Source organism: Equus caballus, chromosome 18, assembly GCF_041296265.1.
Source record: "Equus caballus isolate H_3958 breed thoroughbred chromosome 18, TB-T2T, whole genome shotgun sequence".
NCBI classification, from domain to species: Eukaryota; Metazoa; Chordata; class Mammalia; order Perissodactyla; family Equidae; genus Equus; species Equus caballus.
This window is the reverse complement of record NC_091701.1, coordinates 10,000,001-10,027,820: the sequence shown is the minus strand read 5'-3', so window position 1 is coordinate 10,027,820 and position 27,820 is coordinate 10,000,001. Positions and strand designations below refer to the sequence as shown.

The following is a 27,820-nucleotide window of genomic DNA, read 5'->3' as shown; positions in this document are numbered from 1 at the left end:
AATAGCATCCCCTGGGAACTCGTTAGAAATGCAAATTCTCGGGGCTGGCCCAGTGGCGCAGTGGTTAAGTGCACACGTTCCACTTCAGGGGCCCGGGGTTCACCAGTTTGGATCCCAGATGTGGACATGGCACCACTTGGCACGCCATGCTGTGGCAGGCACCCCACATATAAAGTAGAGGAAGATGGGCATGGATGTTAGCTCAGGGCCGGTCTTCCTCAGCAAAAGGAGGACGATTGGCAGCAGATGTTAGCTCAGGGCTAATCTTTCTCAAAGAAAAAAAAGAAAGAAAGAAACGCAAATTCTCAGCTCCTCCTACTGAATAGGAGACTCTGGGTCGGGGGGCCAGCACTGTCTTATAAGCCCTCCTGTGACTCTGAAGCTCTAGGACACTGGTTCTCAGCAGGGCCCACAAAGTCCCCAGACCCCAGTGAACCACAAACTGTGACTGAAGTCCTCTCACTCACCGGCCATTCGAAACTCTTTAAGCAAATTGAACCCGTTCAACCCATATAACAATCCTATGAAGCAGGCATAATTATAACTACTAGTCCCATTTTATGGATGTGGAACGCAAAGCACAGAAAAGTGAAGAAAGCTTGCCCAAGATCACAGGGCTGGAAGCTGAATTTAAACCCAGTCACCATCATCCACTACGCCAGGGGTCCTCAAAGGGTGGTCCCTGGACCAGTGGCATCACCATCGCCTGGGAACTTTTTAGAAACACAAATTCTTAGACCCCAGCTCAGACCTACTGAGTCAGGGACTCTGGGCATGGGGCCCAGCAGTCTGGTAACAAGACCTCTGGGTGATTCTGATGCAATGTGAGGACCACAGCACTCACCTGCTGCCTGACAGCAAGGCATCCGGTGGACTTCAACCTGAAAGCTCCATGCCCACATCACGGGCGGGGCAGCGTCTGCTGGAGATGGGCCATCTTTCAGAGCGGCTCTGCTCCTGCCCACTGGAAGGCACGGGCCGAGGGCCTGGCCTCCGCGGGGCTCACCCAGTTCTCTCGCAGGTCGATGGGAAGGAGCAGCAGCAGCAGGGCCCCTGCGGCTCGGGAGGGCCTGCCCAGCATGGGCCGAGGGCACTCTGGGCTCACACCGTCAGGCTTGCTGTGCCCTTCTGCTCACATCTGAGCCCCCTCTGTGGGGCAGAGGCCACTCAAGCAGATGGGGCAGCCGGCAGCCAAGCCAGAAAGGCAGCGCGATGCAGGCTCAGGCTCCGCCCCTAATCTCTCCCAGACCTTGACAAGTTCCCTAGTTCAGCTCTGAGCTTTTGAACCCAATTGCATCTTGTCCCTTCTTAGTTTAAGGACCTGCACTGCTGTACCCACTGCACAACCAAGAACCACACTCCCCCCACCCCCATGGTCTGGGAGACCCCATGTCAGTGTTGTCAAAGCACGGGGCACAGCCCACAGCGGACCAGGAAGTCACCTTGGCAGGTCGGGACATGCATCTCTAAAGACAGAGTGAAAGGCAATAGTTCAAGTACCATTCTGTGAAACTCACTAATATGTGTGTCCTGGGTAACACTGAACTCGGAGAATCACCGCTCTCTCTGACCCCATCCTCGACCGGCTGTCTACCCCGACCCCCTGCGGCATCACCCTCATTTGGATCCTAGAAAACACAAAGCTGATTCCCGCCTCCGAGCCCCGGCTGGCCGAGCGGCTCCCATTTCCCTGGGGCCCTCCTCCAGGCCCAGCCTGTGCTCACTGTTCACACCACGGTCTCCTGTCGGCCTCAGCAGCCGGGGCTGCCAGCATTGCTGGTCCACAGAGGAGAAGGCAGGCTCAGCGAGGTTAATGGCTTGTTCTAATCCTATGGTGCCAGGATTCCAACCTGAAACAGACCCTCCCCGTGTGCACACCCTCGTTCTTCTCCTGGGGAGCAAAGGCAGGCTGAGACGGGAGGGGACCTCACCAGAGTGCGGGGAGGGCGCTGTGATCCTCTGGGCTTCGGAGGATGGGGAGAACGCAGGCAGGAGACACGAGGAGTGGCAGCCCTGGGCACAGAGCACCATGTGTGAGTGGAATGGAATGCTGGGGGCCAATGGGCTTGGAAGAGGTGTGGGCTAGGCAGGCAGGTTTCTGAGCAGTGTAGGGGCTGGAGAGGGAACACAGGCTGCTTTAGGAAGGCTGGTGGGTGGCTCAAGAGACAGCAGCCTCGGCCCTAGATGGTGACAAGGGTCTGAGGTGGTGGCACTGCAAATGCGCCCACCACGGGGTTGAGCACAGCACACCCACTGATCAAGTTTCTAGGACCCAAGGCCTCCTACTGGGATGGCGACTAGAAAAAGAAATAAAGTAAGTGTTAGCAAGGATGTGGCGAAATTAGAACCTTTGTGCACCACTGGTGGGAATGTATAACGGTGCAGCTGCTGTGGAAACAGTATTACCATAGGATCCAGCAAGCCCACTTCTGGGTATACACCCCAAAACAGTGGAGGAGAAACTCCAACAGATGTTTGCACACCCATGTTCCCAGCGACATTATTCACGACAGCCAAAGGGTGGATGCAACCCAAGTGTCCATAGACACATGAAGGGATAAACAAAATGTGGATTATTACTCACCCTTAGAAAGGAAGGAAATCCGCACACATGCTACAATATGGATGAACCTTGGGGACACCATGCCAAGTGAAAGAAGCCAGTCACAAAAGGACAAGTAATGTATGATTCCACTTATATGACGTGTCCAGAGTAGTCACATTCACGGAGACAAAGCAGAAGGGTGGTGGCCAGGGGCTGGGGGAGGGGGAATGGGGAGTTAGCGTTTACTGGGGACAGAGTTTCAGTTGGGGAAGATGAAAAAGTCCTAGAGATGGACAGTGGAGACGCCTGCACAACAGTGTGACGTACTTGATGCCACTGAACAGTACACTTAAAAATGGTTATGATGGTAAATTTTACGTTATATGTATTTCAAAATTTAAAAAAAAAAAAAAGGACTGGAGGCCTGAGCCACAAGGGTTTCTTACAAATGAGTTTTATTTGCATTCTGACCCAAGCACAGATCCCCATACAGAGTTCTCGTCTGCACAATGGTACAGTAACAAGTGCAAAATATGCTTTATTTCAGGTACAAAAACAACGTGGCAGTAGGACTTCTTGATGCCCACCTCCCCACGACCCGGCACGCCCGCCTGGCCCATCCAAGGGCCACTGCACCCCAGTAGAGATCCCACCACCTTCAGAAAAGTCACCCAGTGTGGAGAAAGGTGGGGAGGTTACATTCTAAGGAAGAAATCACTTTAAATACACGAACATTAGAGAACACATAACCAAGGTTTTATGCAGCAAGGGGAGGGCTGGGGGAAGCACACAGAACAATCCCCTTCTCTTCTGCCCTTGCCAGCCCCACAAGCGCTTCCCCGTGCACGTGCACCAAAGCGGACGCCGCGTAGCAAGGAGCTTGCCTGCACCCTGGGAGGAGAGCACGCAGTCTGGATGTGGGATCCTGACCCGGATGCCTGGATTCTCATCCCAGCTGGATCCATCAGCAGTGGGAGGATGCTGGCCTGTATCTAATTTCTCAGTCTTCATTTCCTCACCTGGAAAACTGGGCCTAGGGGCCTCGCAGAGTTGTGGGAGGATCAAATGAGACAATGGCAAAAGCACTGGGCATGAGCCTGACCCAGGAGAGGCCAGTCGGCATCAGCTGCTGTTAGTGTTGGTGTTACTGCTAATGGATGGTTGGATGCAAAGTTCAGCCATCTGCACCAGGAGGGAAGAAGCCAGGGGCCCAAAAAGGCTGGCCAAGCCACGGGGAGGGCGGGACCAAGACCGCAGCATGTGGGGCTCACCCCATGAGGCCGGCACCTGGGCTCACTCCAGCTTCTCCCAAGGGCAGAGTGGAAACCCAGGCCCATGGAGCCCTTACAGAGGGCCAGGGAGCAGCCCTGCTCAACCGCCAAGCAAAGGCTGCCACAGCGGTTCCCACTGTAGGAGAAAGAGCAGCAGGAACAGAAGGAGGGATTTGCTGGGCCCCAGAGAAGCCCCAAGAGGTCCACGGTCCTCAAGGTGCCACCTGGAAGTGAAGGTCAGGCTGTACCCAGGACAAGAAAGTTCCAGTGACCTAAGTCAGGAGGCTGCCACCTACCATAGCTCATCAACTCATTAATGCCAGCACAAAACCCTCTTAGAGTCACCCCTAGCACCCTGACCCAGGGGTCCAAAGGCCAGGGCTCCAGGAGGGGACAGCAGGCAGGAAGAGGGGGAAAGTAAGAGACAATCCCACCCAGAGGCTGGGCGGGACCCGTCCCAGGAAGGGCGCAAGCGACAGGCAGGGGCATCCAACGCTGCTCAGCCCAATGCTTTTCCTGCTTCAAGCTCAGAGCAAAACACTTTCTATTATTTAAAAAAGTCTTCCTTTCCTGGGATTTTCTTTAAAATAATCCACCGGGGATGGGGAGTAACAGAGAGAGGTCTAGTTCAGTGGTTGGCAATCTTTTTCTGTAAAGGGCTAGACAGTAACTATTTTCAGCCTTAAGGGCCAAGAAGCAAATCGAAAATGTGTCAGCAAAGGAGAAAACGAATTTCCACAACTTTTCTGTTGATGAAATTCAAGATATGATAATAATTGAGTAGTTTCTTGGTAATTCAGGTCTACTAATGAGAAGAATGGAATTTGGGGGGTACGGGATGACATCTCCCTTAGCTGAGCTCAGACAGCGCTCCCTATCATCCACAAACCCCACAGTGAGCTGGACGCGCCGCCGTTCGCCAGCCCCTGACAAGAGCGGTGTGTGCTGCTCACTGTGGATGATCAACGCTGGGGTTAATTATGTTGTTCTCTCTTTGATGAAGGTGTGAAAACTTGCCGTGGTAAAAGGCTTCCGTGTCCCCTGGCTCACCCTTGGGGCTCCTCAGCATGATGGGCATGTGACAGGCTCACACACCACCCCTTTGGAGGGGGCTGGGTTGGCTGCCCGGTTGGCAGGGCTGGTCAGCCCAAGATGCAGGCAGTGACAGCTCCTCCCCACCTCATGCCAGCAGCTGCCCTGCACAGAGGAGCAAATCCACCCCTCAGAGCTACTTCTTGGGGACACTGCCCCTGGAAGGTTCCTACAGGGCAGCGGGGGAGCGGGGGATGGCAGGTGCAGCCCTGGGCCACCACTCAGACCTGTGAGTTGTCACTCACAGGGGTGGGGGAAGAAAGCCCCAGAGGAGCCTGTGCGGAGAGGTCTGAGAGCTTAATGTAGGCTTCAAGAAGCAACTGGGGTGCCCTCTGGGGGGTGGGTCCCCAGGAAGGAGGCCCAGGGTGGCCTGAGCAGCACCTTGCTGCCCCCAGGTCCCAGTAAGGGCTTCACAGCAGCCTCCACATCTCCAGGCCAGGCCCGCCTGAAGGCCCCATTGCCATGTCCCCACAGGGGGAAGGGAAGAGGGCCGGGAGGCGATCAGAGAGGGTGTTGAAACATTTCCTACTGACCAACCTGAATGATAATGTCCTGCACAGAGAATGATAACCTGAGGGGGGAGAGTGTACGTGAGGCAGTTGTGTAGAAGACGGACTCCATGGGCCTTGCTCTTAGGGTCCCTGTCAGATGTCAGCTGCCAGCACTGCTCAGCTCCCTGGGAGAGCTGGCCTTAGGGTGTGCATGCCCCGCAACTAGGCCAACTTTACCCTATCCAGCTTCATCAACAGAGCCTGAACCAGGAGCGTCACATAAGGTCTAAAGGGAACAGCAGTAATCACGTCTAGCTGAGCTGAGCATATTCGGGGCCACGCTCATGCAGATACAGGAGTGGGGAAAGAGATCCGTGTGCATACATGATCACACACACACAGGTGCGTGCACTATCTATAACGTAGCTGCAGAACCGTCCAATGCTGCATCCAGGCTCAGGCTGCCGGGAAACACCTGGTGGCCACTCTAAGTGTGCTGATGGAGCAGTCTGCCCGCTGTGAGCTGGACTTGACTCTCAAACACCTGACCGAACGCTATACCTCATGTCAAGGTGCATGCGGCCTTGCAGCGCACGCACCAGCCCGAGCGGGAGCATGAGCAGCACTGTGTGCACCCAGGATGCATGCACGTCCCCGTCAGCTGCCCACTGTGTGACCTGGATGGAGGAGGAATAGCAAAGACCCCCTGACCTTCAGATTCACCACGTGACTGAGCCAGCCACGCCTCCAGAGGTCTCCCAGCCATACTGTTAAGAGAGACGGAGACCCAGAGAGGCAAAGAGACCCACGGAAGCGAGGGTCTTAGGTCCTAGGACCCCTGACTCTTGGCCCCCTGTCCTTTCCAACTCTCCCACCCCCTCATCCTCTGCTTGCACACCTTCTCGGAAAGGCCTGGGTCTTCCTCTCTCTGCTCCACTGACAACAGCACAAGAGGCTTTTCCATTTTTTCACCAACTCATTAATGATTTTCAGACCTTAAATTACTCAGGCCAGCCTCTGAAGCCACACTGGACTTGGAAACTTGTGACACACTGCTCAGCAAGCTCGAGTCTGTTCCCTGTCAAACCCTCTCTAGGTTAACAAGGGGCCTGAGGCGGCATGGGCAGGAGGTCACCAGGGCAATGTCTGACCTTTGCTTAGGACCCCATGCCAAGACTTCGAACTCCCCACCCCATCCTGCTCTTTCCAAAGGCACACCGCCCCTTCCCCCAGCAAATGCTACTGCTCCCCTTCTCAAAAGTCTCTGTGTCTTTATTGCAAAGGTGCAACCTGGTAAACAGGAACGAGTTTATCACAACCTTGCAAACAGACACTTGCCCAGCAAAGAAACGTGATGGCCTGACCATAAAGAACTCAGTGGTGGGCTCTGGGTCAAGACGGTGGCCTGAGCACATGTGTATATCTTCTCTCCCTCCGGAGATCACTTTGAAAAACTGCTGCTGCCAAGGAGGAGCACCCCACACTAGGTGGGGTGCAGGGTGCAGCCCTGGGACGGCTGCCCTGCCCAGCAGGCTCTGAGCTCACAGTGGACAGAAGTGGGAAGTGCTGTGGCTTTTCCGTACTTTAACAAAATGACAAAAATAAAACCCTCAGTTTTCATTCATCTGAGTCCTATGGAAGGGACAAGCTGCTGAATTAGGTGGCTAAAACATTTTGAAACCAAGTTACAATGTGTGTTCCTTTTTGGTATTCATTATTTTCTACTTCTTTGTAAACTACAAGATTTAACTATAACCATTAGGAGAAGGTAAGAAGAGCAGGTGGCAGGGGGTGTTTCAGAGAATGGAAGACTCTACTAACAGCAAACGCAAGGTAACAGATCTTTATTAGATCCTCATTTGGAATCAAGAAATAAAAATATTAGCCTACCACATTTTTAGAATTAAAATTTAGCCTGTCATCACTTGGCCTGGGAAGTGGCATCACTTAGATCTAAACTAGACACCTTGAAAGGCTGGAAGTCAAAAGACCAAAGCCTAGGCCTGGTTCTGTGTGACCCTGGGCAAGTAACTACACTTCAATGTGACTCAGTTTCCTCAAAAAAGGAAATGACTGGTACTGACCTTCTCCTAGGACTGGCGGGTGGAGCTGGAACAGGCACCAAGAAAGACTGCAGAACATCAGACAGCGATATGACTCAGTATTGTTGAGACAGGTGAAGGGGGAGGCAGCGGGGAGGAGAGAGAGCCAGTCGTAAAAACAGTGGAGCCAAACATTGGCTGAGTTATTAAAAACAGTGAGCTGCCCAATGACATACTAGGTCCTAGAAAGAAAGATCCAGTAAGAATCAGGGGCCCTTAGCACAGGAGCCGAGGCAATTTCAAAGGGATTCCAATAGTCTTTTCAATAACTGGAGCCAGAACAACTGGATATCCACATGCAAAAGAATGAAATTAGACCCCCTACCTCACACCATATACAAAAGTTAACTCAAAATGAATCAAACACCATTGTGAGAGCAAAAACTATAAAAATTCGTAGAAGAAAACATAAGACACAATCTTCCCGACCTTGGATTAGGCAAAACAGTTTCTTAGATATGACATCAAAAACACAAGCAACAAGGGAAAAAATGGGTATCTTGGACATCATCAAAATTAAAAACTTCTGTGTTTACATTATCAAGAAAGTAAAGACAACCCACAGGATGGGAAAAAATCTTTTACAAATCATGTATCTGATAAAGGACCTGCATCTAGAACATACAAGGAACTCACACAACTCAATAATAAAAAGACAAATAACCCAGTTCAAAGTTGGCAAAGGATCTGAACAGACCTTTCTCCAAAGAAGGTATACAAATGGCCAACAAGCGCCATGAGAAGATGCTCAACGTCGTTAGCCATCAGGGAAACGCAAATCAAAACCACAGAAGCTACATCACACCCACTAGGATGCTATAGCCTAAAAGACATACTAGCAAGCGTTGGTGAGTGTGCAGAGAAACTGGAACCCTCACACGGTGCTGACAGGAATGTAAAATGGTACAGCTGCTTTAGAAAAAGGCTGGCAGTTCCTCTAGGAGTTAAACATAGAGTTACCAGAGCCCAGGAAGCCCACTCCTATGTACAGTTCCAAAAGAAATGAAAACATACGTGTACACAAAAACTTGTACAAACACGTTCATAGCAGCATCGTTCATAACAGCCAAAAAGTAGGAACAACTCAGTTGTCCATCAGGTGATGAATGGATAAACAAAATGTGGTCTAGCCACAGAATGAAATACTATTCAGCTATAAAAAAGACTGAAGTACTAACATATGTTCAACATGGATGACCCTGGAAAACATTATGCTAAGTAAAGAAGCTAGTCACGAAAGACCACATATTGCAATATGAGTCCATATATATGAAATGTCCAGAACAGGTAAATCCACATAGAAAGTAGCCTCAGGGCTGCCTTGGACTAGGGAAGCTGGGTGGAAAGTGAGAAAGCAATTGCTAAAGATACAGGGTTTCTTTTGGGGCGATGATGAAAATGTTCTAGCATTAATTATGGTCATTCTGTCAATTTACTAAAAACCATAGACTTATACACTATAAATGGGTAAACTGTATGAAATGTGAATTATATCTCAATATAACTGCTCTCTACTCCTCAGTCCCCCACAGAAAAGGAAAAGGAATCAGGAGCCTGTCCTTACGCTGCAAGAACACCACACCTGTGGTCCCAACCTCATTATTAACAGAGGCCCGTTCACTCTCAGAAGTGCCCTGGTTGGTAAGATAAATTTACGTCATCACCCCATTACTGTGTGTCATCAGGCAGGTGGCTTTGCCCCTCTGGGCTTTAGTCGCCCCATCTTTAAAACAAGGTCTACCCTCTTCTGATAATCCCTGATCCTAGCACTACGTTCCCCAAAAGCTCCTCTTTAGAAGCTGTGAAAGCCTGCTCGGGGGGTCACAGGGCTCACCACGCTCGGGAACACGAACTAAATTAGCAAGGAGTGGAAGCCCCGGGCCAGGCTAGATCACTGGGTCCTGGGAAACAGGTGAGACGAGGACCAATTCCTGAGTCTACCAGTTACCGATACGTTTCCCCATAGTCAGGCCACTAAGAAATGTGATGCCACCGTTCCAACGCAGGCAAAACGGCCTAAACGCACCCCTACAGATGAAAAAAGATGAACGTTCAAACGGGGGCCCTCACCGAAGATACAACAAGGTCTTGCCTAAACGGGATTTGACAAGTCCATCCAAGAGGGCCCGCTCATCTGATTATAAAATGGAATGCTCATTTCCTAGTCCTCCCTTCCCACGATTGCTTAGGAAATAAAATTGTATCAAAGGAGCTCAAGAGGAATCATTTTGCTCTCATCCCTTTCATACTCATGAGCGTGTGCCTGAAAACAGTGTTTCCATCCTCCCCCCTCCCTCCCAAGAGCCTTAGAACGAGGTCCTACACACGCACTGTGGCGTCTACCACACCAATGCAGAGATACAGCCCACTCCAGGCTCGCAGTAGCAGATGCTTAGAAGCAAGGGAAAGGTGAAGGAAGCAGGAGGCACAGAACAAACTCCGCTCCCATCGATCCACCAAGAACGGGAAAGACGATGCTCCCCAGGGTCACTGAGAAGGGAACCAACACGAAGACAGGAGAGTGGCGGCTAACTGCCCTCGTCTAGTCAGCAGTCCTGGGCAAGGAGCGAGTCACCAGGGAAAAAGGTGAAGGTGTGGGGCTGAGGCAGAGCCTTCTCTGGAGGCAGGAGAGTGCTCAGAAGGAACCAATACAGTTGGCACCAAGATGCCCAGTGGACTAGCCTCCAACTATGGGAGCGAGCGGTTTCAGAGAAGACACCCCCACCATTTGCCTCTTTAGAAGGGCAGGGCTGGGAAAAAGAACAAGGAACCATTCAAAAGCTGGAGGCCGAGAGGAAGGGGGAGACGAGCCATTGGCTTTCTGCGTGCCAGAGACTTAGCCTCCAGGGGTTTCTGCTGGTGGTTGGTCTGTGGCGTTCATAGACGGGGCGAGGTGCTTCCTAGCCACAGCTTCCCAGTGAGGCCGCAGCTTACAGTGATGCCATTTCTACATCCAAGGGGTCCATGGGGCTGGGAGTTGCAGGCAGTTGCACACTCTACTTCTGCTCAGAGGCCACACTTCAGGATGATGTGGTAGCCATCATTGCTCTCGGCTGCAAAAGAGAAACACTGGGCATTTTACAGGAAGAAAGGCACCATGCCGTGGCTTTGGCAGTCACAGAAGGCGCGGTCTTAGGGCACCAGCAGAAGCCCTGCTGTGAGCACTTGCAGAGACCAAGATAAGGCTGCACAAAGCATGCTGACAAAAGCAGAGATTTCCACACCTGCCTTCGTGGATGCCTTGTTGAGCTCCTTTCTGACAACGGGCTTTTCCACCACAGCCCTGGACCCAAGGACTAAAGCCCTATGTGCAAGGAGGTTCGGACAAACTGTGGCTCTCGGGGTGCTGTGGGCCCCGGGCTCTGAAGGCACTCGTTGGCTGGATCCAGAGAACAGGGGGAGGGATGGGCCACATCACGGTCCCGTCTCTGGCCTCGTCAGGGGGCATTCATTCTGATATGCTCCACACCGCCCCCCCCCCGAGCCCCAAGGAGGGTCACGGCTGGCCTTTCCCTCTCCTGGGATGAGTTCTTCCTCAGGTGGGCCCTCTATGTGGCCCCCACCCAGGTCCCAACCCTCTCAGCCTGCAGACCTGGTAGCTGCATCCCTCTGCACCTGTCCTTCCTGGAGAGCCTCATTTCAGAAAAGCTCAAATGTGCCTTGCTTTTTGGCACTGAGTTCCCGGAGAACGCACGGCCTGGCCCGGGCTCCGTTTGGAAGTAACTTTGGAGCCAGTCTCGCCGGCTCTCACATTTGGCTCTCACATTTCCAGGGCTGGCTTTCGCAGGAAGTTTGCATCCCTTTCCCAGAGGACGTTCCCAGGGAACACTCTCCAGAGGCCCCGCTCACCCTGCAGCTCTCCCCTCCTGGTTCCCCAGGGTGCAGCCAGCACACTTCACTTCAACAGGGGGGCGCTTTACCTTTTAAGGTACTGAGGATAAAACAGGATTCATCCTGGAAGTTCTGCACCATCTGAAAGGCAAGGGAGACACCACGTCCCTTCAACAACCAGTTCACAAGACGCAAAGCCGCAGGGACCCAGAGCCCGGCCCTCGCAGCCATCAGAGGTGACAGTCACCGTGTTTACACAGAGGCAGGAAAACGGTCACGCTCACCTTTGAGAAAACGGGATCCAAACAAATGAGTGAAACACTTACAATTTTAAGAAACAAAAAACTGAACGTAAGGGATGGAAAGAAGGCTGGAAGGGAACCAGGATGCATTTCACACCCGACTAAATTTTTTGTTTGTTTACTTTTGTTATGCTTTGTCCTAGTTACCAGGTCCTCCAGCCCCCATAAAGGACACATTGGAGGAGTGCGTATATGTAGAACGGCAACTCATAAAAACTAAAGTGCTTTAAAAACTCTCAGTAATTAGCAGGCCCTGCGCATCGGACTCCTAAGAGGACCAAATAGATGCCATTCTCAGTGTCTACAAATGCGGCAGGAACGCACCATTACTCACCAGCCACCTCTGGGGAATTCTTGTCTCGATTAACTACAGTGACCCTGGACAAGTCAACCTTTTATCCTCCTGTCTCCACACCCCATCTGTAAAATGGGGCTGTCTTGACGATAAAAAAATATGATGAGGACACAGAGCTGTGGGCACTGGCATTCAGCACTGATGGAGTGTCGCTCTGTACAGGTGCCGTGTGGGACTGTCCACAGGACCAGTAAGGATGACGACACACGTCTCCCACAGGTTGATGCCCTAGATAAACTCTTGCATGTGCACACACAAAACACACCTAGGAATGTTCAGAGCAGCACTGTTGCTAAGAGGGAAATGAGACGCAGCCTCCACGTCACTCAACAGTGGAGGACGCGGCACGCGCTGCGGCCCGGTCACACTGTGCGCCTCAGCAGGGCCACGCCTCCCAGCCGCACACCTCCACAGGCGCCGATCTCCAAAACATGATGTGGAACGAAAGAAGGCACTACTATTCCACTTACGTAAAGCTTTAAAATAGGCAAAATTAAACATATCGCGGAGGAATAAAGGAATTATTAATAGGAAATTCAGACCAGCAGGCGGAGGGACGGAGTGGAGTACAGAAACAGCCACAAAGGGGCTTCGAACACGACGCTGTATTCACCTAAGTGCAGGTACTAGGTACTTTATTCTTTCACCTGTACAAATAAGTTGTATACACCCCTTGCATATGTATGCTGTATTTCACAATATAAAATATATTAACAGCACGCACATATATATAAACATACACACCACACACACACTAGCCAACACAACAGCAAAACCGCTACCAATGTCAAAAATGCAACCCACATTTTATTGCCTGCTGGGGATTACTGCCCCAAATGCTACAAATCCATCCACCTGCCCACCCCTGCCCCTCCCCGCAGGGCCTAATGATGCGTGAAGTACATTTGTTCTATACTGCCGGCCTGCTCCCTCTGGGACTCTTGGCACCCGGGCCACTTGGGCACGCAAAGCCCTAAGCACAGCCCACCCGGGCTTAATCAGTAACTGCCTTGTTTAATTAAGCGCCCTTGCACCCCAGGGGCCGGCTCCGCGCCTGGCCAGGCTGCCTCCAGCGCTCCGGGCAATTAAGAACCAAAGGTTTCCAATTGATTCGGGGTTAAGAGGCAAGGAGACTTCAGGAATAAGAATCGCCTACTTAGCTGAGGTGGCATTTGAGTTCTGTTCTCTGCTTCACTTGCTTAACTGCCTACTCTTGAGGTACAGGGCAAGCTGGGGAAGCAACTTCCTTCGGGGACCCAGGGAACAGCAAGGGCTTCGCACATTCTTGGCTTTTGTCTTCACAAAAGAAATTCATTCTGAAATGCAAAGTGACGAGTTTTCCAAGCCACAACAACTGCCCACTGCTCGGGCGTTTTAACCGTCCTGGCTGTTCTAAAGTAAGCTCCCAGGTCAGAAACTCTGGGCTTCGTTCTCTTTATCTGTCAAATGGGGGTAAAGAAATAGCTGCATTAGATTTGAATGGAACGATATGGAAGGAGTTCTGAACTGGCAACAAAAAGAGCAAGATGCAGATAAACGTTCCGCTGGACGTCTGTTGTATGTTTTAAAAACCCACACCGACACACACTCAGGCACACAATGGACACGCACACAAAAAGTTATCAGGCAGAATTACATCAAACCTAATATAAACTCCTCCAGGAAGAGAGAGCGGGGAAGACGAGGGCCTTTCACATTGCCTTCTGCTGTTCTCCACTGCCGGACTTCTTAGACTAACTACAAATGACTTTTTAACTAAAAAGGAAGGAAGGAAACCACCACTTTGCCAACCTCTAGGATGAAATGCCCATGAAACACAGGCGCTCATTTAAGGGGCTCTGGCAATTGCAACGACAAGTGGCAATAGGATTATTACTAATAGTGACAGTACATGAAATATACAGACCATTAAAAGCCTTACATTTCATACACTGTCAAATTTACAGATCTCGCCATCTCTTGCTCCCCTAATTAACAAGTGCCCAGCTCTGTTAATTACAGCAACACCACCTCTTTAGTGTGTCCTGGTACCTGACGCTGTTTTCTCATTTTATCCTGACTACAACCCGCCCGGTGGGTATAATTATCCCTATTCTGCAGATGTGGAAACTGAGGTTCGAATAGGTTAAGTAAATTTGCCCAAGGCGCTCAGCTACTAGGAGCCAGTTCCTAGTAGGGCACAGCAGTCCACTTCCAAAGCCCACATCTCCTCTACTTTCCCAGCCACCGGTCCTGTTCCGGCTCCTCTCTAATCCTCTGGACCGAGGGCTCAGAATGCCGGCAGCTGGCTTGGCACCTGCTGGGGGCTGAGCCTGGGGCTCATTTCAGGAGGGGTGGGACGGCCTGCTGGCTCAGAGTTTGAGCTCTGCAGCTGGACGCCCTGGATTCCCACCACAGCCCCACCCCTTACCAGCTGTGCAACCTGGGGCACTTACTGAGCCTCTCTCTGCCTCAGTTTCCTACCTGTGAAATGGGATAATGGTAGCAGCCACCTCCTGGGGAAGCTGTCAGGATTAAATGAGTCACTCTGTATGCATTTAGAACAATAGCCGGGACACAGTAAGCACTGGATAAATGCTGACCCTCCTTGCTATTACGATTAAGAGGAGGGGTCCAAGCTAGAACGAGCTTAAAAGCCTGCTCTACAACATGCAGGGAGACCCAAACGTGTCGGCAGACCTGTTCCATCACCCCCTCCTTAGCCATGAGTGGGATCAGGTCACTCGAGGGCTCAGCTCCAATAGCACTCTGGGAACACCTATGCCCTCTGCCAGCGGCTGCTTGTGCCCTGCACAGGTCTGGGTGGCCAGGGACAGACCCAGGAGGGCTGTGGCGCCTTCACTGTTTAGCAGAGGAGGGCTCATTCTCTCCCTCAAGCCACACCCACGCCGCCGCCCAACCCGCCGTCCACCTCCTCTCCCTGGGCCTGCCGCTAGCCGTGGGCGAGCAGCCTCCCCTGACTTCTCGCGGTCCTCACTGTGAGCACGCAGCAGACAGGGCTGCAGTGTGCCCTCCTGGTTCTGGCCTGGCCCCTGGCCGAGGGTTGAGTACACAGTGGATACTAGCTGGCTATTCAGAGCCCAGTCATGGCCTTAGCTCCCTGTCACAGCACCCCAGGTGCCACTGCAGCCAAGAGCAGGTGGCATGTAGATGAAATGTGTTTACCACCTTTGAGCTAAAGCCCTCCCCAAGCCCCACAGGGGCATTCTGGGGCAGGGGCTGCTGCTCCTTGTAGCCCGAGGCCCCAGCTCACCAGGCTCGAGTCGGGGGTGGCACTCACCTCGTTGCTCACCACCACGTGGATGCCTGTGGGCCCCTGCCGGTAGACTCGGTGGATGTGCTGAGGGGAGATGCTATACAGGCTGGCAATCTTCTCAATCAGCTCCAAGGTGGTGAGCTCCTCCAGGAAGATGGCGTGGTACACTGGAGGAGAGAGGACAGGCCCTCCTATAGAACGAGCACCTGTCTACACCCCCGCAGCCCGAGAAATCAACAACTCCCTAGTAGGGACGTCCATGCCAGATGGATTCCGCAGGATCTGGCTGCACTGGGCACATGCCTAGAAGCCCCACGGCTGAGAGTGTGGGTGCCAGGCCTCTGTGCAGCCCCCGACGGGGGAAAGGACGCCAGGCTGCGGTTCTTTATTCCTGTTTCTGTCTCTCTTGGGGCACTTATGTGAAACGTAGAATTCTTGCATCCACCCCAGATCAATAACAGCCATTGCGGGGTGGAGCCCGGAGGCTGGAGGGACAGTGGCTGACAGAAATCTGTGTTTTTAACAAGCTTCCACTGATTCTGGTGTGCAGCCAGACGTGCAACCCACAGCAGGAGCAAAGAGGAAACCCCGTGTCCCCTTTCCTTTCTCCCCAGGCTTTAAAGGGCTGACTGGATGGCTTCAGGGGCAAAGAGTGACATTTCAGGATAACTGCTACTTGACACAGAAGAGGGCGGGTCTTGTCCTTGCCCTTCTCATAGCACAAATAACACTCAGTGCGAGCTGTGACCCCAAAGGGAGAAGGGGTGCACTTGGAGTGTCATTAGCCCGTCACAAGAGAATGTGACGACGAAGTGACCCTGAGGCTGGAAACGCTTCCTTACACAAAACCCAAACCAGCCAGGCAGGAGCTCACTCCGTGGGCAACCTGGGAGGATGACTCTGTTCGGGGCCTCATGCTCCTCAAAAGTAAAACACACTGGAGTAAACTAGAGGTTGGGGGCTAGTCAACTCTTCTGTACCTCAGTTTCCCCCACGAGGAAACAACATTAGCAACAGTTTCTACTATGAGAAGCAAGTAAGCGAATATTTGGAAAGCCCTTAGGACAGGACTTGTTGAGCTTTCTCATTGATCTGCAGGGACCTGCAGAGAGGCGGACGGGGTGCTCCCTGCTCTGTGCACAGACGATGCAGAGCACGGTCTGTGCAGGCATTGAGACAGGCAGCTCGTCAGACTCAGCACTCACAGATGCTCAGAAACAAGAAGCTTTACGTGCGACACCTCCAGGGGGTAGGTGTTGCCATCTCTATTTTACACTTGTGTAAATGCACAGGCCCTGGTACCCTGCCCAAGGCCACATGGCCAACAGGTGGCATGGCCAGCACTGGAACTCAGGGACAGCTGATCCCAAAGCTTGTGTTCTCTATCTCACCAAACTGACTCAAAATTGCCAACCCAAGAAGTGACACACTCCTGAGGCAGATTCTTTAACTCCTCAGCCCTCATGCAGCAACCAACCCAAAGGGGAAAGACTCATGCATCCTTGGGAAGTCAGAGGAGGAAGCACTCCTGGCAACAGAGTCATCGAGTGTCACTCGTCACCAACCTGGGAGCCAGAAGGCCTGACTCCCAATTCTACCAAAGGTAGCTAAGCGGCTCTGGAGGACACATCACCTCTCCAGGCCTCTGTTTCCCCAGGTGGAAAATAAGGGAGCTGGACCGATACTCTGAGAGATGCCTTCACCTTAACCACGCCCATCCCAGGATGAGGTTTAACAACAACTTATCCTGCTGGAAACTGGAGTGAGGCAGATCGGGGCAGATGTTCCCAGCAACAGGACTTGGGTTGTTTCCTCCCTTACTCTGCCACCCTGTAACCGGCCCCCGTCGGGAGGGGCTCCCCACAACCCACCACACAGACTGGGGTCCCCACCGCCGTCCCGCTTCTGCTGCAGGGGTGCTCGGTTCTGCTCCAGCTCCTGACAGACATAAATGGTCATCTTCGGCCTCACATTCCTGGCAGGAGGAGAGGAAATAGCATGTGTGGGGGACCAAGCTCTGTTGTTCCAGAATGTTCCAGAACACAGGGTGGAAACAACAGTGGGAAGGACTCAGGGAGAAAGAAAGAAGGCTGCAGGGATGCAGAATGCCCTTCACTGAGGGGTGTGGCAGACAGAATCCCATCCAGGCAGACCTTTAACAGCTTCACACAGGCTTCCCTGGAGGCAGAGGAATGGATGATCTTTCCAGGTCCTGCAACCCGCCCAGAGGGGTTCTGCCCAGAACACAAATCTCAAGATATGAGGTATTTTCCAGAGCGGTAAGAAAAGCAACTTTCTCTGGCTTACTCTGCACCAGGTACTACCTCAGAACTTTAAAGCGTAACTCATTTCATCCTCACACAGCTTACAAGGAGCCTGGACCATCATCCTCGGTTTACAGACGAGGAAACCGAGGCTCAGGGCGGTTAAGGGCTTTACCCCAGTTGCAAAGTTCCTAAGAGACAGATCTGGGATTCAAACCCAGGCGCTCTATCTCACTCTAAAACCGTGCGGTCCACGTGTAACTATTAAAATTTAAATTCATTAAAGTTAAATAAAATTTAAAACTCAGTCTGTCAGTCACATTAGCGCCAGACCAAATGAACCACGGCCACATGAGGCCGGGGTGACTGTACAGCGGGCTACAGAACTTCCACCACGGCGGGAAGTGCCATCAGACACAGCACTGCTCTGCAGTCTGCCCTGGAAACTGCTGCCGGAGGCTCGGTAACCCGCACCAGTCCACACGTTCCCTCCAGGAGACGGCAGCTTGAAGCCCAGGACCATGCAAGCAAGGGGAAGTGGCTAAGGGGCTGAGATCCAGAGGCCAAGAAGAGGGAGGGGGCTCCAGGCAGGGCTGGTGCAGCCAGTTGCATCTCCCGGCACAGCATCTCACTCACCTGCTGTGGCCTCGAGCCCCTCTCATGAGCCTCTTCCTGCACTTGCCCCGAGAGGAGCCCCATTCCCACCAGCCACCCGACATGGTGTCCAAGAGGCTGGCCATGGGCTTCCTGCCACACCCGCCTCCAGCTGGAAACCTACACCCACCTGCCTTTGATGGCATTGAAGAGCCGGATCCCATCTGCAGGGCCACAGATCTGGACCAAATCATCTCGAGACATTTTCAGCAAGTCAGCACCTAGGCAGGTAAATGGGGCTGGCTGTTACATGGGACACAAAGAAAAGGCTCCGTCCCCAAGCACCTGCAGACCCTGAGTTGGGCTCAGGGGGCAGGGAAGAGGAGAGAACCATCCTCACCTTCAGTGGGCACCAGACAACCTCAGATCACAGCCCAAGAGATGTCAGAAGCTAAATGACCAGTCTTCACAAAATTCAGTAGAACAGACAAGCGTGGACAGAAGCCAATAGGTCCTCATTGCCCGTGTCTGCTGCCCCTCCCTCTGTACTTTTTCTTAGCATAAATGCATGCAGCTTATCGGCATGGGGCATTGAATATATGTTTACCTGTCTGTACAAAAGGACATAGCTCATAGGATGCAGCCATTCTGACTGCACCTGTGCACCCAGCACCCAGACCAAGACGCCGGACATCCCCACCATCCCACAGGCCCCTCGTACCAGCTACTCCCCCACCTCTGGGGAACCACTGTCCTGACTTCGTACCATCCAGATGAGCTCTGCTTGTTTTTTGAAATTTATGTGAATAGAATTGAACAGTATGCATTCTTCTATGTCTGGCTCCCTCCCTCCAAGTTCTGGCTAAGGGCTCATTCACGTTGTACGTGGTTACAGATCATTCACGCCCATTATCAGACGATATTCACTGCATGAATATCCCACGGTCACGTATCCACTCTGCTGAAGGGCATCAAGGGTGCTTCCGGTTTGGGGCTATTAAGAATTAAGCTCTATGAACATTCTCGTACGTGGATGCAGTCTCTTTCTCAAAGCCCAAGGAGTGCCCTGTAGCCTTGTGCCCACATGGACTCTCCAAGACATAAGTACGATATCAGCCTTCTGCTGAAAACCTGCCCACAGCCATGTGGCCTACAGCCACAGGTTGCACCCCTTTTTCCTGCCACAGTTAATACACAGTTTTAGGTACAATTCTGTAGGCACAATGGCTCCCTTCCCATTGGGAGTAAAAGCCACAGTCCTCTCACTGTCCTACTGGGACCCTTGGTGCTTCTCTGACCTCACCTGCTCCCCGAGTCCACTGGGCCCCATCACCTGCATTCTCTGCCCTGTGGCCATGCCAGGCAGGTGCCCCCCTTACAACCTCTGCCCTTTCCCTCTGCTTGGAAATCTCACCCCTTTCCCCGCTCAGTCCCCACTTGGCTCACTCCGTTGCCTGCGCCAGCTCTGCTCAAGGACACCTCGGTAAGGCCCACGCTGACCACGCGACTCGAGACTGGAGCCAGCCGTCCTTCCTCCCCGGCCAGAACGAGGTCAGGTCCCTCCTCTGAGCCCGCCACCACAGACCGGTCAGTGTGTTGAAACGGGTATTTACACATCTGCACGGACTCAAAGCAGCAAGCTCCCTGTGCACAGGGTCCCTGTCTGACCCTCCTCACATCTTCCACCCCGAAGACAAAGGAAGTTCTTAGAAACGCTGAGCTGAAAGATGACTGGAAGCTGATGTCCTTGAGAGCCGCCCCTCTAGTTTGGTCAAATCTTTACTCCCTGTCACTCTGGACTGTCTCTTCTTGGTGGCAAGGTTCGTTGCTCAGTTTACCCTTGTAGCCCATGGCCCCTGGCTCAAGACTTCTGCCTCATGTGCGCATCAGTGAGGGCTTCAAAAACCTTCTAGAGAAGGAAGGACCAGTGGTCCTTCTCACCTGTAGCTTCACCTCCGTCTCCCAGGTCGTGGCTCTGGAGACAATGTGACAAGGAGCCTTGTGGGAGGAAAAGTGCCAGGGAGCTTTGCTGACTGTGCAGCGGCCTGCTTGGCTGAGGAGGCCCTTCCCAGGCAGACCAGGGCCCACCCCCAGAGGTGCGGGGGGGTCTCGACAAAGGCGCCCAGACGTCCTCCCTAAAGCCGCACTGACCGGGCCTTCTGGGGCAGGACCTCACATCTTCGCACGTGCCCCAGCGTCAGCAGATACAAGCGAGTGGCCCACACTACTCTCGGTCCCCAGGATGAAATCACAGCCCCGCAGCACTGAGGGCAAGTCCTGGAAGGCAGCTGGCCCCCGCTGAGGGTTTCTGAGATCCCTGTGGGTTTCAAACGCGACTCAGAGGCGCTCACCTGAGAAGCTGGCGAAGAGCCGGCAGAACTGTGAGAACCTGTTGCGGTGCAGCCACTGCTGGGCATCCTGGATGGAGGCTGACGGGAGCAGGTGCTGCAGGAGAGGGGGGGGCCGTGAAACGCGTGCCCGGGCTCTGCCCAGGGACAGCAGCCAGGGCGCGCGGCCGCAGACACTTACGTCACTGCCCACGGGCAGGGCCTCCACCGCGTGGGTCGGAGAGGAGTTGCTGCGAAGCAAGAGAAGAGGCGGTGAGGACGAGGACGAGGACGCCTCCGGGGACACGGTGATGGTCTCCTCCCCGCCCGTGCTTTTACTTCCCCTCGGCTACGGGACTGGTTTTAAATGAAGTGGGTCCTCAAGAATTTCCCGAGTCAGAGAAACATCTGCAGGAGCCACGCGCCGTCCCTCAAAATCCCTAATCAGCCCTTGGGGTGGACGAGACCCTCTGAGGAGCTACATTCTCCCGTCCCACGATCGCCCCTCCAGCCCGAGGCGTGGGGTCCCTCCTCATGAGAACTCCCTCCCACCCGGGTCTCCACCCTGAGCCTCAGCCAGAGGGAAGGCCAGGCAGACCGAGGAGACCCAGGCAGCTCCTGCCAGTGCCTCAGGGCCTGGACGGCAGCAGCCAAAGAAAGGTCACCCAACACTCTTCCCTAGGGTAATCAGAGAGGGCAGAGGAACCCCTCGGGACAAGCACCCACAGCTGGGCATCCACCCGTGAGAAAAACATTCCCCTGGATTTTCCCCAAAGGGAGGCACACGGCCTTCCCTCAGGGCTCACCATCAGGAAGGCACAGACCCGCACCACTGGGTCTTTAAGTTAGGAGAAAGATACATTTAAAAATGACCCTCCCAGACAGACGGTGGTGATGTACAACGTGAATGTACTTACTGCCTAACTATACACTTGAAAATGGTAACATGGTAGATGTCACATGACATATATTTTACCAAAACAGCAATAAAAAGAAAACACCTTGCAGGGTCATCAGCAGTAACGACAGCTGCACTTCATTGAGTGACTCCGGGGTGCCAGGCATGTTGCACACGTTCCCCTGACCCAGCATGGAATTCTCACTCCCTTGGTGGTGGGGAAACTGAGACTGAGAGAGGTTAAGGAACGTATCCCAGAAAGGTATAGACATAAGACTAGCGCCACCTGAATCTAAATAAGACGCCTTTTCCACGTGCCCCTCCTCAGGAGGACTCTCCTCAGTTCGCAGAACCGAGTCCCTGGACGCTCTTGCTTTCCCATTGGTTAAGTTCTCTGTCTGCCAAGTGCGGGCTTAGAGGAACTTGCAGGTTCTGCGCCCACCTGTTAAACCCGTCTGCCCCCTGCCCCCACGAACAGGACGTGCAGAGCCATCACTGTGATGCCGGGGGCCCTGTGCTACACAGGCCGGGACAGGTGGGAGAGCTGCCCGCCACCCCTGCACTCCCGTCACCTTGAACCCAGCGTGGCCTGTGCATCTGCAGAGCGGGGCAACCAGCAGCGAGGCCGCTTCTGTGTAACGAGCCCTGAAACGCGGGGCAGCGAGGATCGTGAGCTGACTCACCCCTCCTAGAGAACATACACAAGGGCCGCAGGAAGAACCAAGAGGGCCCCTCGCAGCCACGGGGGCCATCCAAACAGCTGCCTCAGGCCTCCCCTGTCTCGGAGGCCATTCCGCCCCGGAGGGCGCCTGGAAGGCCATCTCAGGAGGCCAACTTAACTAACGCACCCGCAGGCCAGCCCTACTGTTACTGAGGGCAGGGCAGGGGCGTTCCGGGCTGCCGCCCCGCCACACAGTGTTTACAGAAGTGTGTCCGAGCACAAAAAGCTGCGCAAATTCTAAAAATAGTTGTGAACACAACACGAGTTAGCTATTCTGAACCCAAATCAATGCCAGGCTACAAAAGGAGGGAAGCGACAGAGAGGAAGACGAAGAAGAGAACCTCTACCCGTCATCATTCCAGGGACTCCAAAGGGAGAAAGGTCGGACATACCCTTCGCCAAGACCAAAGCTGCTGGGAGAGCCATTGTAGCTTGGGGACGGGGCGTTGTTCACCTGGTAGGCCACGTCGGGCCACGGAGAGCACTGTGGGAAGAGAACACAGGGCAGCAGCGATGTGAGGGCAGTGATCCTCAGGAGGAACTGGCTCTGCAGAGGGGCTGACCCCGGCTCTTCTCCCTCCCAAGCGAGCATCCATCAAAGTTGGGATGTGAAACCACTGATCCTTCAACACCGACCCACATCCATCCGGCGCCCACAGGAGCCAGGGACGCACCAAAGAAAGCAAACATGGCAGAGACGGGACCCGAAATTTAGTTAAGCCATCCCCAGAGCAAGCAAAGCATGGGATGTGTGTCTCTTTGAACCTCCCAGCAATCAAACCAAAGAGGGAAACATCCTCACTCAGGTGATTCCCGGGTGCGCGAGAAAAGAGAGAGAACAAAACAGACAGGTTTTCTGGCTGCAGACAAATGGGTGTGAATGCATGAAACAGGACCACAAAAACTTCCAAACAAACATCCTCAGTCTAGTTCAGTATTAAAAACCTGCGCTGCTTGAAAAGAGAATCTGCCCACAGGCCTCACAGACAGGAGGCACTTTCCCAATCTCCCAGAGCAGCTTCTCTTCAGCACGGCTCTGTGTGCATTTATTCCATTTGAGGCATCCTGCTAGGAGCGAGGGGAGACACAGAAACGTGAAAGATGTGAACCTTGAACTCAAGGAACTGCTTGTGCAGGAGCCAAAAATGAACACCTGTGAGTCTCCCAAAGCAAGCAAAGGCATACAGGTTTGGCCTGTTGGGGGATGCCAGCGGACAAAGAATTCACTTCTTCCCTTCCCTGCGATGACATCTCTTTGGAGAGGGCCAGTTTGAAGCATTCCTGAAGATTTATTGTCGCTCCCCGAACCACAGGGTTGGTAAATCTTTAACTCTGTTGTGAGTGTGGGCTGGAATTTGTGGGTGCTAAATCCAAGGAGGAAGCCGATGAGCTGATAGAAGGCGAGCCGTCACCTCACAAGGTCACAGGCCAGGTGGGGATTTTGACCAGCCACACCACACTGCCGACAAGGGCTGGGACCAACACTGCCCGAGGCACACCAAGACCTCTCCTCCACCGGGGTGTCAGAGGAGGGTCAGCGTGGAGAGGCTGAGGCCCAGCAGGAAGGGAAAGGTGTCACGGGCGGACGACAGAGGGAGAGGAGGATGCTCCGGGCAGCGTCACCGGTACAGGCACGGACGAGGCCCGGGGAGAATGACCTGGCTGGAGCTCAGAGCCACACAGCGCAGGCCCAGCCCTGCTCTGCCGCCCAAGGTGGGCTAGGGCTCTTCCTGCACCAGGGCTCCCTGGCTCCCTTTCCCCTCCATCAGATCAAATGCCTGGACACATCTGTCTGTGCTGCCCTCTTGCAAATACCCTGCTGCACACAGCTTATCACACACACACACAGCTCGTCAGCCAGGACGGGGCCACTGTTGTCTCAGACGACCTGTGCCCGGGCCTCTCCCTTAACACAGCCTGAACCCCGCCATGGCCAGTGCTGGGCCTTAAGCATCTGTGGAGGGTCTTCTGAGTAAGTCAAATTATTCAGTGAGTAAACACCAACACCAATCAGCTGGCCACATCACAGAACAGTGGCGAACAGTTGTTAAAAACAAAAAAACAAGGCTCAGGAAAAGAGGTGGCACCAGCAGTGACCCACGACAAGAGGAAGGGAGTCTGCAACAGCGAGAATCTCAGAAGCACCCTAGACAGCAGGACGGGTAGAGCAGGCTGTGTAGTGTTGGGGTCAAGAGGAAACACATTCCAGTATCTACCCAAACAGCATGGGGTCAGCCCTCCAACCCAGCGATCCACCCTGAGAACGAACCCTGCAGACAGTCTCACCCGCGCAGACTGTCCCATGTGCCAGGGTCTCCAGTGCACGCCCTGTGACGTGGCAAGAGCCCAGAAACAACCAATGTCCACCAACAGGCCACTCACACCACACAAGAAAGGCTACATGGCTGGATAAAGAACTAGGAGGTTCCTCATGAACAGACTCCCAGATATGCTGGGAAATAAAGAAAGCAAGTTACAGAACAGTATGTCTGCAAACTTGTATGCAGTATGCAGCATGTTGGTGTAAAGAAGTGGGCGTGGGGCAAACGTCTATGACTGGCTTCATTTGCAGAGACAGCCGGGCCAGAGACATGAGGAACCAGAGATGCCAGCCATCCCGAGGAGAGAAACCGCGAGGCTGGGACGGTGTTGGGAGGGATATTTTCTGACGAACACGCTCTTATATCTTTTGAATCTGGGGTCACGTGAATATATTACCTATTCAAAAAAATCAAAATAACCTAACGTTGAAAAGTGCAAATGGCAGCAAGAGTTAGAAGTTATTTCTGAAACACCTCCCCAGACACTGGGCCTTATCAGATGAACATAGCTCCAGACACGGGAACACACCAGAACGTAACGGGCGCCCTCAAAAGAAGCATTCACCCAAGATGGGCAATTTTCCAAGACTCTAAACCGACAGCACCATGGCCCGCTCCTGGTGGAAGGCCCCGGGAGGCCGTGCCCGGTCCCCGGCTGGCTCACCTCTGTGAGGATGGTGGTTTCATAGGATGGCTGGTACTTCTCCTTCTCCTGGGCGGTTCGCTTCTCCATCTTCTCCCGGTCGGTCTTCTGTTTCCGGTCGGCTCCCTTTGGCTGCAAGTGCAGAGCACAGGGGTCCGATCAATCCAAAGTGGACAGAGACGGCTGTCGGAGGAAGATCCAGGGCTGAGCCGTGGCCTCCAAGGCCTGCACGCTCCCCTCCTCACCCTAGGGTCCAGAAGCCCCATCAGGATCTCACAGACAGGAAAGCAGCTCGCTCTCCTCCCAGACATCAAACACATGGTCCTCCTGTCCCGAACCTTTCCCCATCCCAAGGGAACCAAGAGGCTGCCGTGGGGTCCTGCCACTCTGCTGACTGTGGGGAAAAGCCTGGAAAAGATCTTTAGCACTGGCCACTTACTTATGGAAAGGAACCCCCAGGAGCCACAACAAATCTCAACGTGCTCCTTGGGTAACCCATGGAAAGCAAAAGGAAGCAGAAGACTGGGGGCTGTTGGCGGCGATTTGGTCTATGCCTGTAGGCTGGGAAATCCCGGGCACATTGTGAAGGCCTGGGACCCCTGTCATGCTCCTAGCTTACACTCCACACACACGGTAACACCTCCGTCTTGCGCAGCCTATCCTAGGCGCCAGCAAACCTGAGCAACCGACAGAAGGCGTCCAGGCCTCACAGGTACTATTTCCCCCATTTATAGATTAGGAAACTAAGGCTCAAGTGATCCATCAAGACTGGAGAGGAACCAAGTGCTGACCAGGTAAAGAGTCCAGGTCAGATGCCGAGGTGTGCGCCAGCAGGCCCGGCAGACGGAGGCCTTCCTGACATCACTGGAACTGTCACTTCCCAGGTGTTCATGGTTTGGTTGGTGAGTTTGGACATCAATACTCCGAGCAGCCCCAGAACTGAGCAGTTTTACTATGTACACCGTAGACCACACATGGCGGGCAGTAAAAACACGCCTTTCGAGCCCAACGGCTCCTTCGGGGATTTGCATCCTGGCGTGCCTTCCTCAGGCTCCAGCTTTTCACTCTCAGCTCAAGGGATCTGAGGAAACAGCCTTTGGGTGATGCCCACACTGGATGGAGGCAGGCTTGCTGGGGGTCCCAGGGGCACACGAATGACAGGTTCAGAGTTCAGCAGGAAAGGCAGGCATGCAGCAGCCTTACCCCCGTCATCCGACCTCCGTGCTCCATCTCCGTTCTCCCGTCCTAGAAAGGAGGCCCTGCTTCCCTACCAGAGGCCACGGGGCACGGTGGCATTACTGCCAGACCATGGCTGAGCCTACAGGTGGAGGACAACACTCAGCCCCAGCAAGGCCTGCAGGGAGCCAGCTGGTCAGAGGGGGCCCTGCCTTTCCTTTCAGAGGCCCTGAAACCCCACAGAGCCCCAGGGCACAGCTCCAAGAAGCCAGGAGCTTCCCGGTGACGGGCGAGCAGGGGTGGGGAATGACAGACAGTTTGGCTGGACTCTGCCCGGCACCTGTGCACACCTGTCTAAACTGCTTCTGTGAACGGGGTGGGTGGATGGGGTGGCCGCACTTCCTCAGGCATTCTGAGGAGGCAGTTTGGGGTGACAGGGACTCCCACCCGTTGCAGGAGATGCCAAGGCCTTCCTTGGGTCACTCAGACAAGGCAGCTTCTGGCACAATTCGCCAAATAACATCTGGTGTATGGTCAAGGAGTTTGGTGGACAGGGCCCTCGCTCCTGAGCTTCTGCCTCGAGGCATGGGAAGGGGAGTCAGTGGGGGCCACGGGAAGAACTGGGCACTCTATAGGCAGAGAGTTCCTCTCTCTACTGCCCAGCACGGCATCTGGTCCCCAGGGCACAGACCTCAAGAGCAGTGAAATTACACTGGACACCACTGGACCAGGAAGTGAGCCACTCCCTGAGGGCGGAAGACAGCTAATGGGACCACGGAGCGGGCTGCACACGACAGAGAGAGAGGTGCGACTGATGGGCAAGCAAAGATCAGCAGTGCCGCTGTGGAGACGCCCACGGTGAACCAGAGTCACGAGATCCGGAGCGGGCAGTAAGCCCAGAGCCTACAGCACCCACCGCACCAGTGGACGCGGCCGGCAGACTAACGTGCCCCAGAGACGGCCACGGCCTCATCCCCAGAGCCAGTGAGGACGTCACCTTCACGGCAGAGGTGGTAAGGTTGCAGATGGGATTAAGATTTTGCTAATCGTGTGAGGCTAACACAGGTGAATGGCCCTGGGTCATCCCGCGGGCCCGATGTAATCACAGGGCCTTCAGGGTGGAGGAGGACGGAGAGGAGGCCAGAGCCGTGAGGCTGAGAAGCACTCAGCTGCTCCCCGCGGCTCTGAGGACGAAGGGAGGGCCAGGAGCCAGGGAAGGCGGAGGACTCTAGAGCTGGAAAAGACCAGGAAAGCTTCTCCCTGGGGCCTCCAGAAAAGAACCCAGCCCTCCTGACACCTGGACTTTTAGGCCAGCGAGACCTACTTCAGACTTCCGACCATCAGCATTGAAAGATGATAAACGGGTAGTTTTAAGCCCCTAAACTTGCGATAATTTGTTACAGCAAGAACAGGAAACAAATACAGTGGAGAAACACAACTTCCTTTGGAGGCCGACTTCAAGGCTTCATCCTCCTAAAGCAGGTGCTTCTGAAGGTGCTGCTGCTTCGGCAGGAAAGACAAACTCACGCCCCCACCACCCCTTCTTCACCCTGCCGGGGTGGCAGCACTAACTCACAGGGCGTGCCGAGCCTCAGAGCCCGGCCAGGGCCGCGGGATCCTTTGCCCACAGC

At 53.8% G+C, this 27,820-nt stretch overlaps 1 protein-coding gene across 1 annotated transcript in view; it reads right to left on the bottom strand.

The window, feature by feature from the left end:
- Positions 1-2,983: 2,983 nt before the first annotated feature.
- The window catches only part of TFCP2L1 (transcription factor CP2 like 1), a 58,599-nt gene continuing 33,762 nt past the window's right edge, over positions 2,984-27,820 (bottom strand). Inside the window, exons 7-15 of the mRNA XM_023622732.2 lie at positions 25,035-25,145; positions 22,442-22,533; positions 20,633-20,681; positions 20,455-20,548; positions 18,294-18,384; positions 17,117-17,220; positions 15,270-15,412; positions 11,422-11,473; positions 2,984-10,554 (exon numbers count right to left, since the gene is read on the bottom strand). Coding sequence (XP_023478500.1) covers positions 10,508-10,554; positions 11,422-11,473; positions 15,270-15,412; positions 17,117-17,220; positions 18,294-18,384; positions 20,455-20,548; positions 20,633-20,681; positions 22,442-22,533; positions 25,035-25,145 — 783 coding nt within the window. The 3' untranslated portion in view covers positions 2,984-10,507. The remainder of the gene's footprint in view (positions 10,555-11,421; positions 11,474-15,269; positions 15,413-17,116; positions 17,221-18,293; positions 18,385-20,454; positions 20,549-20,632; positions 20,682-22,441; positions 22,534-25,034; positions 25,146-27,820) is intronic.